Raw genomic sequence first — 17,039 nt, forward strand, 5'->3', positions numbered from 1 at the left:
TTCACAGTTGTTGTTTTTTTAACTTATTGAGAGAAGATGATGGCCAAGGTAATCTTGTAAGATTGTAAATGGGAATGGACGACTCTTTCTTAACAGGAACAAAAACACTGTGGAGACAACGATGGCCAAGATGCAAGTCTTTATTGAAAATACAGTCAATTAATCCACATGACGAGATGTCAAGGACCCAAAAAAATGGGTCCTTGACATCTCATCATGTGGATTAATTGACTGTATTTTCAATAAAGACCTGCATCTTGGACAACGTGTTTTTGTTCCTGTCTTGGTTGACCTTCGGGTCTGGAGTTTTAAGGGTCAATTTTTGTTTGTTTGCCAACTCTTTCTTAAAACAGCTACACTGGCAGGCTGTTCAAGCTCAACTTCTTTATAAATTTATATTTAAATCATCCATGGGTTCACACCAGTTTATGATTGTCATAGTGGAATTTGAAGCCCCTTATAGATCTCGTCACTCTGCTTCTACTGATTGATGTCTTCCTTCTTCAAAAACTTGTCATCTAAAACAGTGTATCTCAAACTGTGTGCTGCGGTGCACTAGAGTGCCTCCTGAGATTTTAGGAGTGCCACAGCACACTGGGGAGGAGGAGAGACATCGGCTGACTACTTACAGGATGTGCCTCTCATGAGTCAACATTCAGTGGTCTGATATGTCGGTATAAAGCTTGCTAAGGGATAAAAAGCCTTGAAATAACCTTCTGTAGGTGAAACATGTTGGCTCCTAGTTCCCTGAAAAGAAGACCACAAATAAAAGCTAAGTACCCTTGAAATATGCTAGAAGGGTTAGTAAATAAAAATTTTAAAGTTAAGAAGATTTGGGGGCCATTGACAACTTATTGTAATGATTAGACGCCTTTTCTACATTGAAAGTATAATTATAATTATGGGAGGGGTTTTTTATAGTTATAATATAGGTTTAATCAATATTTATTAATATAGCATATATATGTTAATTTTTGATTATAATATCTGTGAATAGGGTGGGTGGGGGAGGGGGAATAATTTATATACTTCAGATGATAATAGAAAGAATTTCAAGTGATGTGTATGAATTAATTGATGTAATATTGTATACTTGATGGCAGATGAATAAAGAATTGGAAAAAAAAAAATAAAATAAAAGTAAAGTAAAGTTTGTTAGTAAAAATTGATAGCGGCTCCAGTGAGGAGGTAATACATAAAACCTAGGGCAGTGAAAACGTTTGAGCCCTGGTGGTACTTCTGAGGAGCTGGGGATTGTACATTGGAGGTGAGGAGTTTGAGATACATCATGAGCTTGGTATAGATCAGGGGTCTCAAAGTCCCTCCTCGAGGGCCGCAATCCAGTCGGGTTTTCAGGATTTCCCCAATGAATATGCATTGAAAGCAGTGCATGCAAATAGATCTCATGCATATTCATTGGGGAAAATCCTGAAAACCCGACTGGAATACGGCTCTCAAGGACCGGAGTTCCCTACCCCTGCCCTAGTGCCTTGTTAATACATTATTATAATATACTGTTTATACTGAGTGCTTGTGGAAACATATCATAGGGTAGACCAGGAGTCTCAAAGTCCCTCCTTGAGGGCCGCAATCCAGTCGGGTTTTCAGGATTTCCCCAATGAATTTGCATGAGATCTAGGTGCACGCACTGCTTTCGATGCATATTCACTGGGGAAATCCTGAAAACCCGACTGGATTGCGGCCCTCAAGGAGGGACTTTGAGACCCCTGGTCTACACTATGATATGTTTCCACAAGCACTCAGTATAAACAGTATATTATAATAATGTATTAACAAGGCACTAGGGCAGGGATAGGGAACTCCGGTCCTCGAGAGCCGTGTTCCAGTCGGGTTTTCAGGATTTCCCCAATTAATATGCATGAGATCTATGTGCACGCACTGCTTTCAATGCATAATCATTGGGGAAATCCTGAAAACCCGACTGGATTGCAGCCCTCAAGGAGGGACTTTGAGATCCCTGGTCTATATCTTGGTGAGAGTTCATGAGAGGCACGTCCTGTAAGATCAGCCAGCACCTCCCCCACCCTCTTCCCCGCTGGCACCCCTTTCTGGCGTCTCAGGGCCTTAGCACCTGCGCGGACATCGACGTGATGTCACGCAGGCGTGTGATGTTATCGCAGTGACGTCCATGCACTTCCGGATGCCTCGAGCCGTGGCCACTACGTTTAGTGTGCCGTGGCGTGAGAAAGTTTGCGGGACACTGATCTAAAGGGTATGCTGGGTGGCCAAGGAGTGGAAGTCACTTCTTATAGCCCTTAGATGTGAGTGCGGTTCAGACACTTACCGAAAGCCATGCTTATTTCAGTGGCTCTTGAATTGAATTTTCAGTTTGCTCGATGTATGTATGGAGGGAAGGACATTGTTATTAATGTATTGATATATTATGTTACAGGTCTTTTAATCTTTCATATGTTTTTAGTTATGAAAAGAGCACTATTCTGACTGTATTAATTCATATAGGCAGGTTATAAAGGGAAGGGGTAAAACGCGGACCTGACGGACCTCGCGGATCTAAACCCATACGGCCTTAAAAATCTGAGGTCCGTGTCGGTCCGTGTCCCTGCCGCTTGTAGTTTCTGTCGCTGACAGACCTTGATGAGATTTTAGCGCTGACAGATCCGTCTCAGCATAGGGAGGGAAAAGAGTTAGGATCCGTCAGCGCTAAAAATCTCTTCAAGGTCTGTCAGAGCCAGAGACTAGCGCTGGAGTTTGGAGACTTCTTTTCCATAACGCACGTCCAAAACCTATGTCCCCGCTCTCTTGGCTTCTGCTCTGCCGCTCCAGCACTAGTCTCTGGCTCTGACAGACCTTGAAGAGATTTTTAGCGCTGACGGATCCTAACACTTTTCCCTCCCTATGCTGAGACGGATCCGTCAGTGCAAAAATCTCATCAAGGTCTGTAAGCGACAGAAACTACAAGCGCCACGGACACGGACCGACACAGACCTCAGATTTTTAAGGCCGTACGAGTTTAGATCCGTGAGGTCCGCGTTTTACCCCTTCCCGGTTATAAATGAATTAATTGAATTGAAATTTTGTTAGCACCAGAGAATAATGATTAGAGCTCAGAACAAGAGACCTGAGTTACTTGTTCCCCCATTCACAATTTTCATTTGAACTGCTTGCTTAATCCCTTTGTGCACGAATGTGAATTCTTTGGAGATGTGCGATTGGGCTGGGAAGTCTGTCTATAAATGTTTCACGAAGGGTGCTCAATAATTTATCTACCTGAATATGAAAGAACGTAGAAAGCGTGTTGAAACAAGTCTATGTGACGTCTCAAGGTTACTTATGCACAGTTGCAGCTCAGTTCGAGTCTAACATTCCAAGAGACAGGATGTCAGGAGAGTCCTCGTGCAAATCAAGTTAGAAACTGCTAGGTTTGGAGCAATGTTCAGCGATAAACTTTCTCACAAAAGGGAAAATGCCAAAGAAGATCCATGAATGCGTGATTGCAGTTTATGGTGAGTCTGCCCCATCATCCTACAAAGGAAAATTTTGGAGTGAGCAGTTTAAGTGGGGTAGAGAGTCCATTGAAGATGACCCTCATACTGGATGGCCTATGGAAGCAACTTCCACAGAAATGTGCAAGAAAGTCAAGGATTTCATTTTGTCAGACAAACAAATTAAGGCTTTCTGAATAGCTGAAGAAATGGGCATCTCAGCAGATACAGTTTGGAAAATAATTCATGAAAAGTTGGGCATGTCCAAGGTTAGTGCATGATGGGTTCCAAGAATGCTTACATCATGTCAGAAGGCCACAAGGCTCCAGTGCTGTCAGGAGAACTTGGAGATGCTCCGTGAAGACCAAGTGAATTTTTTTCATCGTTTGGTGACTGGAGATGAGATTTTTGGTCTATCACAGAGATCCTGAGTCCAAAATGGAGTCAATGCAGTGGAAGCACAAGTCTTCCCCCATCCCCCAAACAAGTTCAAGACAAAAATCTGCAGGCAAAGTCATGGGATGATGAAGAAGGACTTTTGCTTCTGGAGTTCATGCCAAACAAGACAACCCTAGCCGGGGAGAGTTATGCCAACACAATGATTGCTTTGTGGGAGTCAATCAAGGAGAAAAGATGAGGAAACTCACAGCAAGCGTACTTCTTCATGACAATGCAAAGGTGCACATGTCATGACAATCACAGGCTGCCATCTGAGAATGTGGGTTTCAGCAGCTGAACCATCCACCCTGCAGTCCTGACCTGGCTTCTTCAGATTATTTCCTGTTCTGAGTTTTGAAGAAACCTTTCCGTGGACAGCGGTTTTCAAGTGATAAAGACGTCAAGGAAGCTGTGACATCCTAGTTGGAAAGTCAAACAGAAGAATTATTTTCAAAGGGGTCAAAGTCATTGCAGGAAAGGTGATGGAAGTGTATGGAGCTATCATGGGACCATATTGAAAAATAAAACACTTTTTTTCTTTCTATTGAGGTAGATAAATCATTGAATGCCCTTCATAAATAACTAAATCAGTCTTGTACACAAAATAGTGTACATTGTGGTGTTCCAGATGTTTATGTAGGAAGGGGACGAGTTTGGAAGCTGTTATAACTGATGGGTGCATTCACATACTAGAGGCAGTTTCTTCAGTACAACAGCTCAGGAAATAATTATATTCATGAACTTCTTTATAAAGGGGTTAGACAGGTTCCTGTTCAATTGGGCCTGCTCCTTGGTTCACTGCAGGAATAATAAGAGCATTTTCTGATCATGACAGTCCTGCCAGGTATCCTGCTGTTAGACTGAGGCAAAACCCCGTGAGGGTTCTGTCCAGTCTTTCTGAAGCTGGCAAAACATAATCTCCTTCAACACTTCCTGGACACGTTGTCCTTGTACTGCTATCCTGGAGAAACTCATTTCTCTCACACTGTCTTTCCCATACTTCTGTTGCTTTTTAGGTTACGGTGGCTGGAGCAAACAGAGGCTGGTGAGACGGATTTCTGAGCTAGAGAAAGTAAGTAGCAAAAGTTAGATGGTGGTTCATTTTCAGGTCGGAATTTAAACCCCGTGGCCAGCAGTTCTTTTAAATATTTGCCATTGGCATTTAAAAATATACTGGAATACTCTGCACTGGCCAATTTATCCTGATATCGGTGCTGCTGTTATCCAGATAATGGCGATATTCAGAGCCATTATATAGGTAACTGGCCAGATAACGTAGGATGGTGTGGTGTTATTTGGATAATATGCTGCTATTCCGCCCCCAAATATTGATGCAGCATCACAGTGATCTGTAATGATTAACGGTGGCATCATCCTATATAATAAAATGCTAGCCGCGCATGCGCACTCCTATCTGCGTGTTCCGTATGTCTGTGGCCGCAGGAGTGCGCATGCGTGCTTAACAGACCCCCATGCTCGCGGCAGCAGAAAACACTCCTTTGCCGGCTCCCCACTCGGTAAGGTTTTTTCGCCGGTCTGACCCTCCCATCCCTTCCCGACGTCTGACGGCTCACTAAGTCCTTTGCCGCCGCCCCCTTCCCTTCCCGCGGTCCCGACTACGAACCTGGCGATTCCAGCAGCGTGTGCAGCAGTCTTCACACACTGCTTCGGGCCCTTCTACTGCCCTGATTTGCTCTGCCGCATCTCTGATGACATCATCAGAGACGTGGCAGAGCAAATCAGGGCAGTAGAAGGGCCCGAAGCAGCGTGTGAAGACTGCTGCACAAGCTGCTGGAATCGCCAGGTTCATAGTCGGGACTGTGGGAAGGGAAGGGGGGGGCGGTAAGGGACTAAGCGAGCTGAACAGACCGCGGGAAGGGAAAGGGGCATAGAGGAAACGCTACTGCTGCTGCACAGAGAAGTGGTGTGGGGGGAGGGAAATGGAGGGGGAGGGAATGCTGCTGCACAGGGAAGCGGTGGAAGAGAAATGCTGCTGCATAGGAGGCAGGGAGAGAGACAGATAGATAGAAAGACAGACAGACAGACAAACAGCGGGAGGAAGGGAGACAGAAAGAAAAGAAGAAAGACACAGGGGTAGGGAGATACACAGAAAGACAGACAGACAAAGGGGGCCAGGGACAGAGACAGACAGAAAGAAAGACAGCGGGAGGGAGAGAGAGACAGAAATAAAGACAGACAGACATATATTATAGCACCCGTTAATGTAACGGGCTAAAATTCTAGTTATCTAAATAAAGCCACTGCAAATCATTGGCCGGCATGGTGAGAAACTGGCTGCTGCCTAGAAAAGTGCCTTTAGATATCTAGCCCCTTATGTCTACTTGATTTTTTTTCCCCCCATTTTGAATCTCATTGGTTTCATTTTAAAACTGTTTATTTCCCTGAAAAATAACATTGAAATGTGCGTCATTTAACTTGAAAAATAGCGTGCCAAGTTCTGCAAGCATTAAGCTCTTGTCCATCATCATCAAAGACCTGGCTTGTTTGTAGCGTCTACTTCCTGAAAAATTAAACGGAGGAGGAAGCTGCAGGTAGATGGGGGGGGGGGAGAATCTGCAAATTGGGGAGGAATAAGCCACTGAATGACGACAACCTGTGGCCTGCAGATGGCACAGAGACATTTTCAACTTAATTTTCCAGAGACATATACAGTTCAAATCTACTGAATCTGTGTTCTCGATAGAATTCCATGTTCTGGATGAAGACTGAAAACATTAATTTGAAACAATGTAACAATTTCAGGTACAGCCATGAAATGTTTCTTTAAGGAAGGGGGGGTATACAGTCAAACCTCGGTTTACGAGTGCACCGGTTTGCGAGTGTTTTGCAAGATGAGCAAAACATTCGCAAAATCGGCACCTCGGAAACCGAGTTTGACTCGATTTACGAGCGCCCCCCCCCACCCCCCCGCGATCCAGCATCCCCCCCCGAGCACCGAAACTACATCCCTTTCCCCGATTGGGCACCGGCACCAGCACCAACGCACAGGACATGCCGGTGCCCGAAGACCCTCCCTCTTCTGTGCTGGGCTGGGCGGTGTGTCGGAGATCCTCCCTCTTGCCTGTGCTGGGCTGGACAGATGCACAAATGCTCAAGGCCCAGTCCAGGCCAGCATAGGCAAGAGGGAGGATCTCCAACACACTGCCCAGTCCAGCACAAAAGAGGGAAGATCTTCGGGCACTGGCATGTCCTGCGCGTTGGTGCTGGTGCCGGTGCCCATTCGGGGTAAGGGATGTCGTTTCGGTGCTCGGCGAGGATGTAGGATCGCAGGGGAGGGGAGGCAACGTGAGCAGGGGGGTGGGGGGGTGGATGCCGGATCACAGGGGGGTATGGAGCAGCGTTGGTGGCCTCAAGGGGGGGAATGGAACAGCGCTGGTAGCCTTGAGGGGGGGGGGAGGAGGAGGTGGAATGAATCAAAGCAAGTTTCCCTTACTTCCTATGGGGAAACTCGCTTTGATATACGAGCAATTTGGTTTACGAGTATACTTCTGGAACGAACTATGCTCGTAAACCAAGGTTCCACTATATCTTTTGTTTTGGTATTATTCCTGATGGTAACGATGGATGGGGGGGGGGAATTTTTATCTTTTGTATAGATACTGATTGATTATAAGTGTTTGGTCGATTATCATTATTTGTATATAAATTGTATTGCACTTTTTGTTGGCATTAAAAACTAAATAAAGTTCCAAAAAAAAAAAAAAAAAAGAGAAAAATAACTGTGCTTTCACCCAAATAGTGTTCATTGGGTTTGTAAAAGGCAGGGAAAACATAGTAGAGTATGTACTTGTCCTGTTTTGAAAAGAGAACAGTCTAGACTAGACGGACAGTTGCCTTCTGATGAGAATCACATTACAGGACATGAACGGAGAGGCTTTTGAGAGAAAGACAGAGAAAAATAACAGAAGAGGCTCGCTTTAACATCCAACTTTTTCTTTGACCGTGCAGAAAATGGAGGAACTGGAGAATCCCAGATTAAAATCTTCAAATTTAGATCTTGCCAAGACAGCACAGCCGCCTCTACCAATTCCCGTCTCGGAGCAGTCTGTTCCACCGTCGCCTCTAAGACCAGACCCTCGTGAGGAATGCGAGCGACTCCAAACACTGGTCAAAAAGCTGAAAGGTGATCGGAGCATGCTGCAAAATCTTCTGGGCAGCAAAGAGTGAGTGAGGTTAAAATGACAACTGCTCTTCTCACGAGGCCATAACTGTGAACCAGGAACTGGCCTTTTACCTATCCACCTTGTGCTCTCATTGATTCCTTGACCTGCACACGATTACAGAGTGTGATGCACTGAGGTTGCAGTCTCTCCGTTAGAATGTAGCATCAATGGTTTTACATTTGTCGTAGATTTACCCAGAGGGAGCGATTTAAGGCTCCTTTTACAAAGCTAATATAGTGTTTTTAGTGCACACTAAGCCACAGTAAAACCGCTAGTGCAGCTTTGTAAAAAAAGCCCCTAGTATCAGCTATCCAGGCCACATATTTATATAGTATTTCTTTCATGACAATAATTTTACAAAAATTTACCAATTAAAAGCATTGTGGAAGAAATTCTATAACCGGCACCCGAGTTAATGGACAAATGCCGTTAGAAATAGCGAAAAAACCCCAGCTGTTCAAATGCCTACTAGCACCTAAATAAAAGGCACTGGGATCACGCCTACATAAGTGCTTTCCAGCACCTAATGCCACTATGGGTGTGGCTAATGCCGGAAGTGGCATCAGGTCCTGGAAAGCGCCTGCGTAGGTGCGATCCACAGCATAGATAGATATTGGAAATGTAGGCCCTGAAAACCCTGGCTTGCATTTCTGGCGCCTATAGGAGGGGCCTTAGGCACCTGGGCCAATCGGAGTCTTCGGCCTCCTTCCCATCTGGGTCGGCTTAAGCTCTGTAGCTCTGTAGTAGGAAATCCAGACGGGGAAGGAAGTGGGCATCCTTCCTGCCGGGGGACTTCACAGGGGGGGTGGTTTCCATGCCGCAGCCGCTCCTTTGATCGTGGCAGGGGGAGTCTCTTGCTGCAATCAGCTAATGGCAAGGGATCAGACGCGATTCTATAAGTTTCAAGTTTATTTAAAATTTGATTGATCGCCTAATCGTATATTCAAGGCGATGCACAATTCTAAAAACAGTTTATGACAAAAATACATATACCAAATACATGACTAACAGGACCAATACGAAGTGTAGGGATGAAAATACAATAATTGAAGGCAAATGAGACAATCAAGGAAAACTGCAAAAGGAGGGATTTGGGGGTGGTTTTTATTTATTTTTTTTATATAAAAGTAGTTGAATCTTCAACAGGGTTTTACGATGTCTAGCAGTCAAAAGCATCTTAAAAAAGAAAACTGGCTCTTAAATCTATCAATATTTCTTTCTTTCCTTTGGCATGGGCGCCGGAAAATTACAATAATCTTAGCTATACATTCTGGTGGAATTCGTTGTGCCACATTTACAAAATGGAAAGAACAATTGCTATACAGAAAGGGAATTATAATAATTTTAAAAAGATTTGGGGGCCATTGACAAATTACTGTAATGATTAGATATCAGTATATTTATACATAGGGGGAATGGTATAAAGTTCTATTTAAAGGTTTAATCAATATTTATATGATATTTTTGATTGAAATATTTGTGGGAAGGGTGGGTGGGGAGGGAATAAATTTATGTATTTACGATGACAATAGAAAGAAATTCAAGTGATGTGTAAAAGTTTTAAATGATATAATATTGTGTACTTGATGTAAGATGAAAAAATGAATAAAGAATTTGGAAAAAAAACTGGTGCAGTTAGGCAGGGTTAGGAGTTAGGGCAGACGTGATTCTTTTTTTTTTCCCTCCAATTCTTTATTTGTTATTAAAACGTGCAATAAGTGTAACAGTAAATAGAACATTTTATACTGAACATTACACTTAATAATCTATTAATGTCCATAAGAGAATTAATCCCCCCTCCCCCCTAATCAGTCACATTTTCCAACACATAACAGATCTATCATGGACCCCATATCTATATATCAATATTCATCAAACATCTCAAACTCCTTCCTCTCCCCTCCCGGATATGCATTTTAAAGGGAAACAACAGTATTTAAATATTACAATATTTTGTTAATGGTTCCCAAATCTCCTGAAATTTCTAGAAATGGCTAGTGTTCTTTCCATTTTATATACATGACACAAGGAATTCCACCAAAAATGATAGTTAAGTCCCCTCCAATTTTTCCAATTGCTTGTAATTTGTTGTATAGCAACTCCTGTCATAATAAGTAATAGCCTATTGTTCTTAGATGATATTTGGCAGACGTGATTCTGTAGAGGACGTCGGTATGCGATTCTCAGCTGCTGAGACCGGCGTCCTATACAGAATCTGTCCCTTATTCTATAAACAGTGCCTCTATTGACGAGGCGTTAGAATTTTAGGCTGCCGCGGGGGTTACGGCATGATGAAATGTCCGACGCGCTAACCCCCATAGCGCACCTTGATAAAAAGAGCCCTAAGTGTTGTATCTGAGTTTAAAATGTTATATATGCTGTTACACTTATTGTAAGTTTTTAAAAATGAATAAAGAATTGGGGAAAAAAAGCGGGGGTAAGTCATCAATGCCATCAGTAAGTATTTTGCAGAGTTTGACAAAACCTATTTTTCCAACAGGATAAAAAACTGGAAACTCACTGGGCTAAGTTTATAGCTGTCAGTGGAGACTTGTTTTAACTTGTTTTTTTAACCAAACTTCAAACCACCCTCATATATTGAATTTACCCCTACACTTCTCCCTCCGTATCCACGGGGGTTAGGTGCAGAGCCAGCCCGCAAACATTAAAAAACTGCAAATAATATTCGGGCCACTTCTGCCCCTAACCCCCGCTTCCCCCCGGCTATTTTAAGCCCTGTAAGCCCCCCCTTAAGCCTTACCTGGTGGTCTAGCAGGTTTTCGGGGCAGGATTTTCAAGACTACGATGGGAGCTCAAGGCAGCCATTTCCTATGAACGATCTGCACGGGGCAGGAGCATGGGAAGATTGCTCCTGCCCCGAAAACCCGCTAGACCACCAGGTAAGGCTTAAGGGGGGGCTTTCAGGGCTTAAAATAGCCCAAAAAATGTAAATTTTTTTTGTTGTTGTTTTAAAATCACGAATAACCGACTTCGCGGATGCTGAAAACACGGATTCAGAGGGGGAAGTGCATATGTATTCACTATTAATACTACCTAGGCCTGAACGCTGCTAGAGCTGTCTATTGCTCTTCTCTTGTACATTTTTTAAATAAAAAACTGCTGCCACCATGATTGAGCACTTTCAAACTTCATGAGCTGTCTTGCGAGGAATGAAATCGGCACAACTAGCCTGTGAATTTTGAAAATGCGTTCCCATGGAGCTGGCACTTTGCAAGTGGGAGGAATTTGTGGCTGACAGAAGGATTGTACTGCCTCTCTTTCTCCTGGAAGCGTCCTGATTGGTTTGAAGGACCCTTTTTATTGAGGCAACCTCAGTTGCACCTAGAAGTATGACTTTGGTGATAGTGGACCGTAGGAAGTAATTTGTGAGAATTTGAGACCTGGGTAACATTAGCGTTTTCCTGGGTTTAGTGTTTTCCTTTCTCCTTACAGCTCAGAAATAAAGCAATTAAGAAAGGAGATGGATTTGGAGAAGGAACTGCAAAAAGTTCAGGAGGCAAAGACTGAGAAAAGCAAGTAAGGACTGCCGGTTTTATCTCTGTACCTTCAGTTGTTAAATTGAGTAATATGTATACCACTATGTAAGAATCACTTTACTGTTCAAAAGTTCATCAAACAAGTGCCCTTTTTCCAACAGTGGCCAGTCCAGGTCACAAGCACCTGGCAGAATACCAAAATGTAGCTAGATTCCATGCTACTTAACCCCCAGGATTAAGCAGTGACTTTGCCTAGGTCTATCTTAAATCTATTGACTTTTTCTCCAGGAATTCTTCTAAATCTTTTTTAAACTAGGTATTCTAAAGAAAAATTATGTCTTGCCTGATAATTTTATTTCCTTTAATCCTATCTGACCAATCCAGACATGTGGGTTGTGTCCATCAACCAGCAGATGGCGACAGAGAAAGAAAATAGTCCAAAGCGAGGGTAAAGCCATAGAATGTTCAGTATTCACTAGAGAAGACTGATGAAAGTGTCCAGGTTTCCTATAAAAAAAGGAAACCCAAAGACAACCAAACAGGGAGGGGTTCTGGATTGGTCTAGTACGTAAGACTAAAGGAAAGAAAAGTAGCAGGTAAGATTAATTTTTCCTTCTTTTGCATTTGTACCAGACCAGTGCAGACAAGTGGGATGTAGCAAAGCAGTTTTGCAAAAGGGTGGGACAAAAGCACCTGAAGAGAAAATAGTTTATCCCCAGTCAAGAAGGGAAGCTCCAGGAGAGCCAAAGGATAATTGGAAACAAAGACTATGGCAGGAAATATATATTAAAATAGTATTTTATATTTGGGCATTAACTGGATCAAGAGCTGGCTGAAAAGCATCAAGTAAGGGGGTAAGGGTAATGGGATTTGATATACCTTCTTTCTGGGTGCAATCAAAGCAGTTACATTTAATTATATACAGGTACTTTCTTTGTCTGTAGTAGACTCGCAGTCTAAATATTGTACCTGGGGCAATGGAGGGTTAAGTGAATTGCTCAAAGTTACAAGAAGCTGCAGTGGAAATTGATTCCAGGTCTCTAGGTTCTCAGCCCATGTACCACTCCCTCTGCATGGCCCATCAACCATCCACTTAGAGACAAGAGAAGATACAGAACATTCTGTGGCACCTATAAAGAATGAATCACTTGGGACGATTTTTTTCTCATACTCCATCTACTGGTTGACGTACAGTAGTACACTACCCACTTGTCTGGACTGATCTGGTATGGATGCTAAGGAGCTGCTTTTACTCTGGTAATGAGTTCTAAAGCTACTATGCATTGAATGAAATTTTTTTTTTCCATATTTATTTTAAATGTACTGTTTTATAACTTCATGCATGTCACCTAGGGCTCCTTTTACGAAGCCGCGTTAGCAGTTTAACGCACACTAATTTGCCGGCCGCACTAGCCGCTATTGCCTCCTCCTGAGCAGGCGGTAGTTTTTCGGCTAGCGTGGGGGTTAGCGCATGCTAAAAATGTGCACGTGATAAAGCCCCTAATGCGGCTTCGTAAAAGGAGTCCCTGGTCTTTTTATTTGTTGAAACACTAAACAGCCAGAGGGGCCTGAATGCTGCCTTGAATGTTCTTTTGAACATTTTGTATCTAAAAGCTTAAATTTTGGTTTCCTGAATCTCCCTCCTTTTTTTTTTAGCGAAAACTGTTTTTATTAAACAACGAACTACAACAAGTACCAACAGTAGGCAAAAAGGCAAATATTGATTACATAACTCCCCTCCCCAAGAGGACTGGACTCTTATGTCCTCTCAGGTTACACTGTGCCCCATCCCCCCAACTCCCCCCAGCACACCCCCTCCCCCCCCCAGGACCCCACACCCCCACCCCTCCCCCTCCCCCACCCCCCAGATCAGACAGGCGGAATGGCATACATCTGCAATCTATTCAAGATACGACTACGTATCCGGGGAGATAAACTGTCCAAATATGGAGTCCAAATATGAACAAAGTCTCTGCTTCGGCGGCGAGAAGCAGAAACCAACGTGGCCTCCCACCCCAAAAGGTCATGTAATTTATTTCTCCAGTACCAGAAAGAGGGCGGGGTATCCGCCAGCCAGAAGTTCAATATACATTTCTTCCCCAAAATATAACATTTGCTCAAAAACATTTTCTCCGCCGAGGTATACACTGAAAACAAAGAAAAATGAGCGAACAGCATATGGTATGCAGAGACAGGAACAGACACCCGTAGGAGACCCTGAAGATAGGAAGCCAAGGCCCCCCAAAAACTCTGGATACTCTCACATTCCCAAAGTCCATGAAAATAAGAGTTCACCTCCGCCTGACATGTGAGACAGTATTGGGTAGCGACACACCCCATATGGTAGGCCCGGCTCTGGGAGGCATACCCTCTCATCAAGGTCCTAAAATGACATTCTCGAAGCTCCGCACTATGCACCAGAGTAGGAATATGACGAATAGCCCGCAGCAAAAACCCCACCCCCAGCTCCTGCCCCAAATCCCTCTGCCAAGCCTCCTGCACCACGGTAAAATCCCTCGGGGGCCCCAGTGCTCCAAGCTGCTTGTGATATACAGAGACCGAGATCCCAGAGGCTAGGTCCTCTGCCCCCTCCAAAAAGGCACGAAAACTGATCCCAAACTCCAAAGAAAGAGCGCTCCGCGGAAGTGACTTCACATAATGCCGCAGTTGACAATGAGCAAAGAGAAGGCCCGATGAAGGCAGACCACAACGCAACAACTCATCGCAAGAGAGGAGCGTCCCATCCTCCCGCATCATATGAAAAAGAAATTCAAACCCTCGAGCCCGCCAACGCCCAAAGATAGAAGGAAGCAGCCCCGGGAGAAAGGAGCGATTACCAGTAATGGGCAATAACACACTAACATGTGGATCCTGACGCCATAAAGACAACACCCGTCTCCACACTTCCCAAAGGGGGCGAAACAAAACACTACGGCGACAAAACCCCGGCAGAACTGTCAGCCGAGACTGCAATAGAAAGAGCAGATGAGAAGGATAATAATAGTCGCGCTCCAGGAAAATATCAGTATAAAGGTCAGTACCCAAGACCCAGTCCCGGACATGGCGTAAAAGACACGCCTGATTATAAAGAGCCATATCCGGCACACCAAAACCGCCCCGAGCCCAGGGACCCACCCGCAACTGCCACCGCAACTTCGGTCTCCGACCCCCCCAAAAGAATTTAGACAACAAGGACGAGAGAGCCCGGATATCCTTACGCAAAAGATACAGCGGTAAAGTCTGCAAAACATAAAGCCACTTAGGGAATAAAACCATCCGAAAAAGTTGCACCCTCCCCATCAAGGAAAGCGGCAGATTACGCCAAGCGGCCAACACTGAACCGGTAATGGAGAGCAAACGAGCGACATTCAACCGGTAGAGCTCTCGAACATCCATGGACAACTGCACGCCCAAATAGCGAAACGAGGAATCCGCCCATTGCAAGGGAAAAGTCCCACTCCAAGAACGCTGCAGGCCTGCATCGGAGGCCAAAGCCTCCGATTTCTTTAAATTTAAGGTGAACCCAGAGAAATCACCATACTCCCGAACACTCTCCAAAAGAGTAGATAAAGAACGCTGCGGATCAGTCAAAAAGACCAAAAGATCATCAGCGAAGGCCGCAATCTTAAAATGAGCGGCCCCCAATTGAAGCCCCCGGATGTCAACATTAGATTGCAGCTCTCTGATCAAGGGATCCAAAGAAAGCACAAACAGCAAAGGCGACAGGGGACAGCCCTGACGGGTCCCCCTACTGATGGAAAAGGGGTCCGAATAGCCACCAATCTCCCTCCTTTTAATACTTGTCTATATCATTGGTACCCACATGTATCATGACAGTTGGTTCCTCCCCAGCACTGTCCAAAACCTTATCTAGGTGATGTATAGATTTGTATTTTACCAGCAGATCACAGATGCTTCACTTGCCTATTAATAATCATTAGATTCCAACTAGAGAGTTGCATGGAGACATAAATCCCACCCGTCCCCGCCAGGATCCTCTCTGTCCCCACACGTCCCCGTCAGGATCCTCTCCGTCCCCACCCATCCCCGTCAGGATCCTCTCTGTCCCCACCCATCACCCGTGGGAGTCCCGTGAGCCAGAGGGGGGTCCCCGTGGGAGTCCCATGGGTTAGGGGGGATTCCCGCGATCCCCGTTCCCGTGCAGACCTCCAATTCCAACCTTATCTGCTCCATATTCACTAGCAATGCCTTCTTTGTGGAACCTCATCGTTCAAATACGCATGATCCAACACAATGGTACTGACGTGAGCCTGCTGTATAGAGCATTTTTATAATGATTCCTTACCTTATTTATCATTAAGTTGTTAGGCTGTATTAATTAGCTTGGTATGTCACTCCTGCGTGTCTCCTTCAGAGAGGAAATTCAGCGACTCAGACAGAAAGTGAAGAAGTTGGAGGCAGAGCTTGAAAAGGAAAGGCAAATACATGAAGTGAGTATCAGGGACTTCCAGAAAAGTTGTCCAGTTTTGTACCGTATCCTTGAGACAAGCCTTCTGGGTTTCGAAAGCATTTCTTCTGTCTAAAATTCAGCAGTATGGTTGCTGGTTATAATTTTTATTCGATTTTACAACTTACATCAAGTGTAACAGGAACTAACATTTGAATTGTAAAACATCACTTGATTTGCTATAATAACATCTGAAAATCATGAAATTTAACCCCCCTTTCCATCCCTATTACATCAAAAATATTCATATATTATATTATACATTATATGATTTAATAAAATATCAAAAAATACCATCCCACCCACCCATTTCTATCCCCTCATTTCAATGATCTTATTATGGGAAAATGTTTATTGCTCGTTACAAAAGTCTGTTAATGGTCCCCAAACCTGTATGGTTGATTTTTAGTTTGAAAAAATGGGAGCATATTAGTCCCTAGTATCAAAAATTACATTGGTTACTGATGGAGGCAAGAGTTCTGTTTAAATTTGCCTGCATTTGTTTTAAATCGATATTTGGTATGTCTCCAGTCTACCTGGGTTCTCACGTCCTCCTGGGCCATTCCAACAAGCCCACACATAGAACTCACGTTTGCTTACCCCACAGTAAAAGCCTGTCGTTTTAAAAGATTTCTGGATAGAACTCTTGCTTTTCAGGCAGACAAAATGAACGACTGGTTGGAAAAATTATTATATGTGTTTCATCTTATTATTCCTTTAGAAAATTAGTAAAAATTGGAAAATTAGTAAAAAAAAAAAAAACACAAAACACAGTTTGATCAATTTGTAACCTAAGGTTACATTGTGTTTAATCTTTTTTAAATTCTTTCTTGTTTATTATGTATATCCGATGATTTGTATACTTCACTGATTGTCCAGTTTCTCTTACTGTAAACCGCTTTGAACTATTATGGCTTTGGTGGTATATAAGAATAAAGTTATTATCCCAGGACAAGCAGGCAGCATATTCTCACATGTGGGTGACGTC

The 17,039-nt window shown here is 43.8% G+C and overlaps 1 protein-coding gene across 9 annotated transcripts in view; it reads left to right on the plus strand.

Moving 5' to 3' along the window:
• Window positions 1-17,039, plus strand: part of IQCE (IQ motif containing E) — a 76,335-nt gene that overhangs the window by 35,880 nt on the left and 23,416 nt on the right. For all 9 annotated transcript variants that reach the window (XM_033963897.1, XM_033963895.1, XM_033963894.1 and 6 more), the window contains 4 exons: window positions 4,919-4,974; window positions 7,872-8,086; window positions 11,540-11,623; window positions 15,959-16,034. In XM_033963897.1, coding sequence (XP_033819788.1) covers window positions 4,919-4,974; window positions 7,872-8,086; window positions 11,540-11,623; window positions 15,959-16,034 — 431 coding nt within the window. The remainder of the gene's footprint in view (window positions 1-4,918; window positions 4,975-7,871; window positions 8,087-11,539; window positions 11,624-15,958; window positions 16,035-17,039) is intronic.

This window comes from Geotrypetes seraphini, chromosome 11, assembly GCF_902459505.1.
Source record: "Geotrypetes seraphini chromosome 11, aGeoSer1.1, whole genome shotgun sequence".
NCBI classification, from domain to species: domain Eukaryota; kingdom Metazoa; phylum Chordata; class Amphibia; order Gymnophiona; family Dermophiidae; genus Geotrypetes; species Geotrypetes seraphini.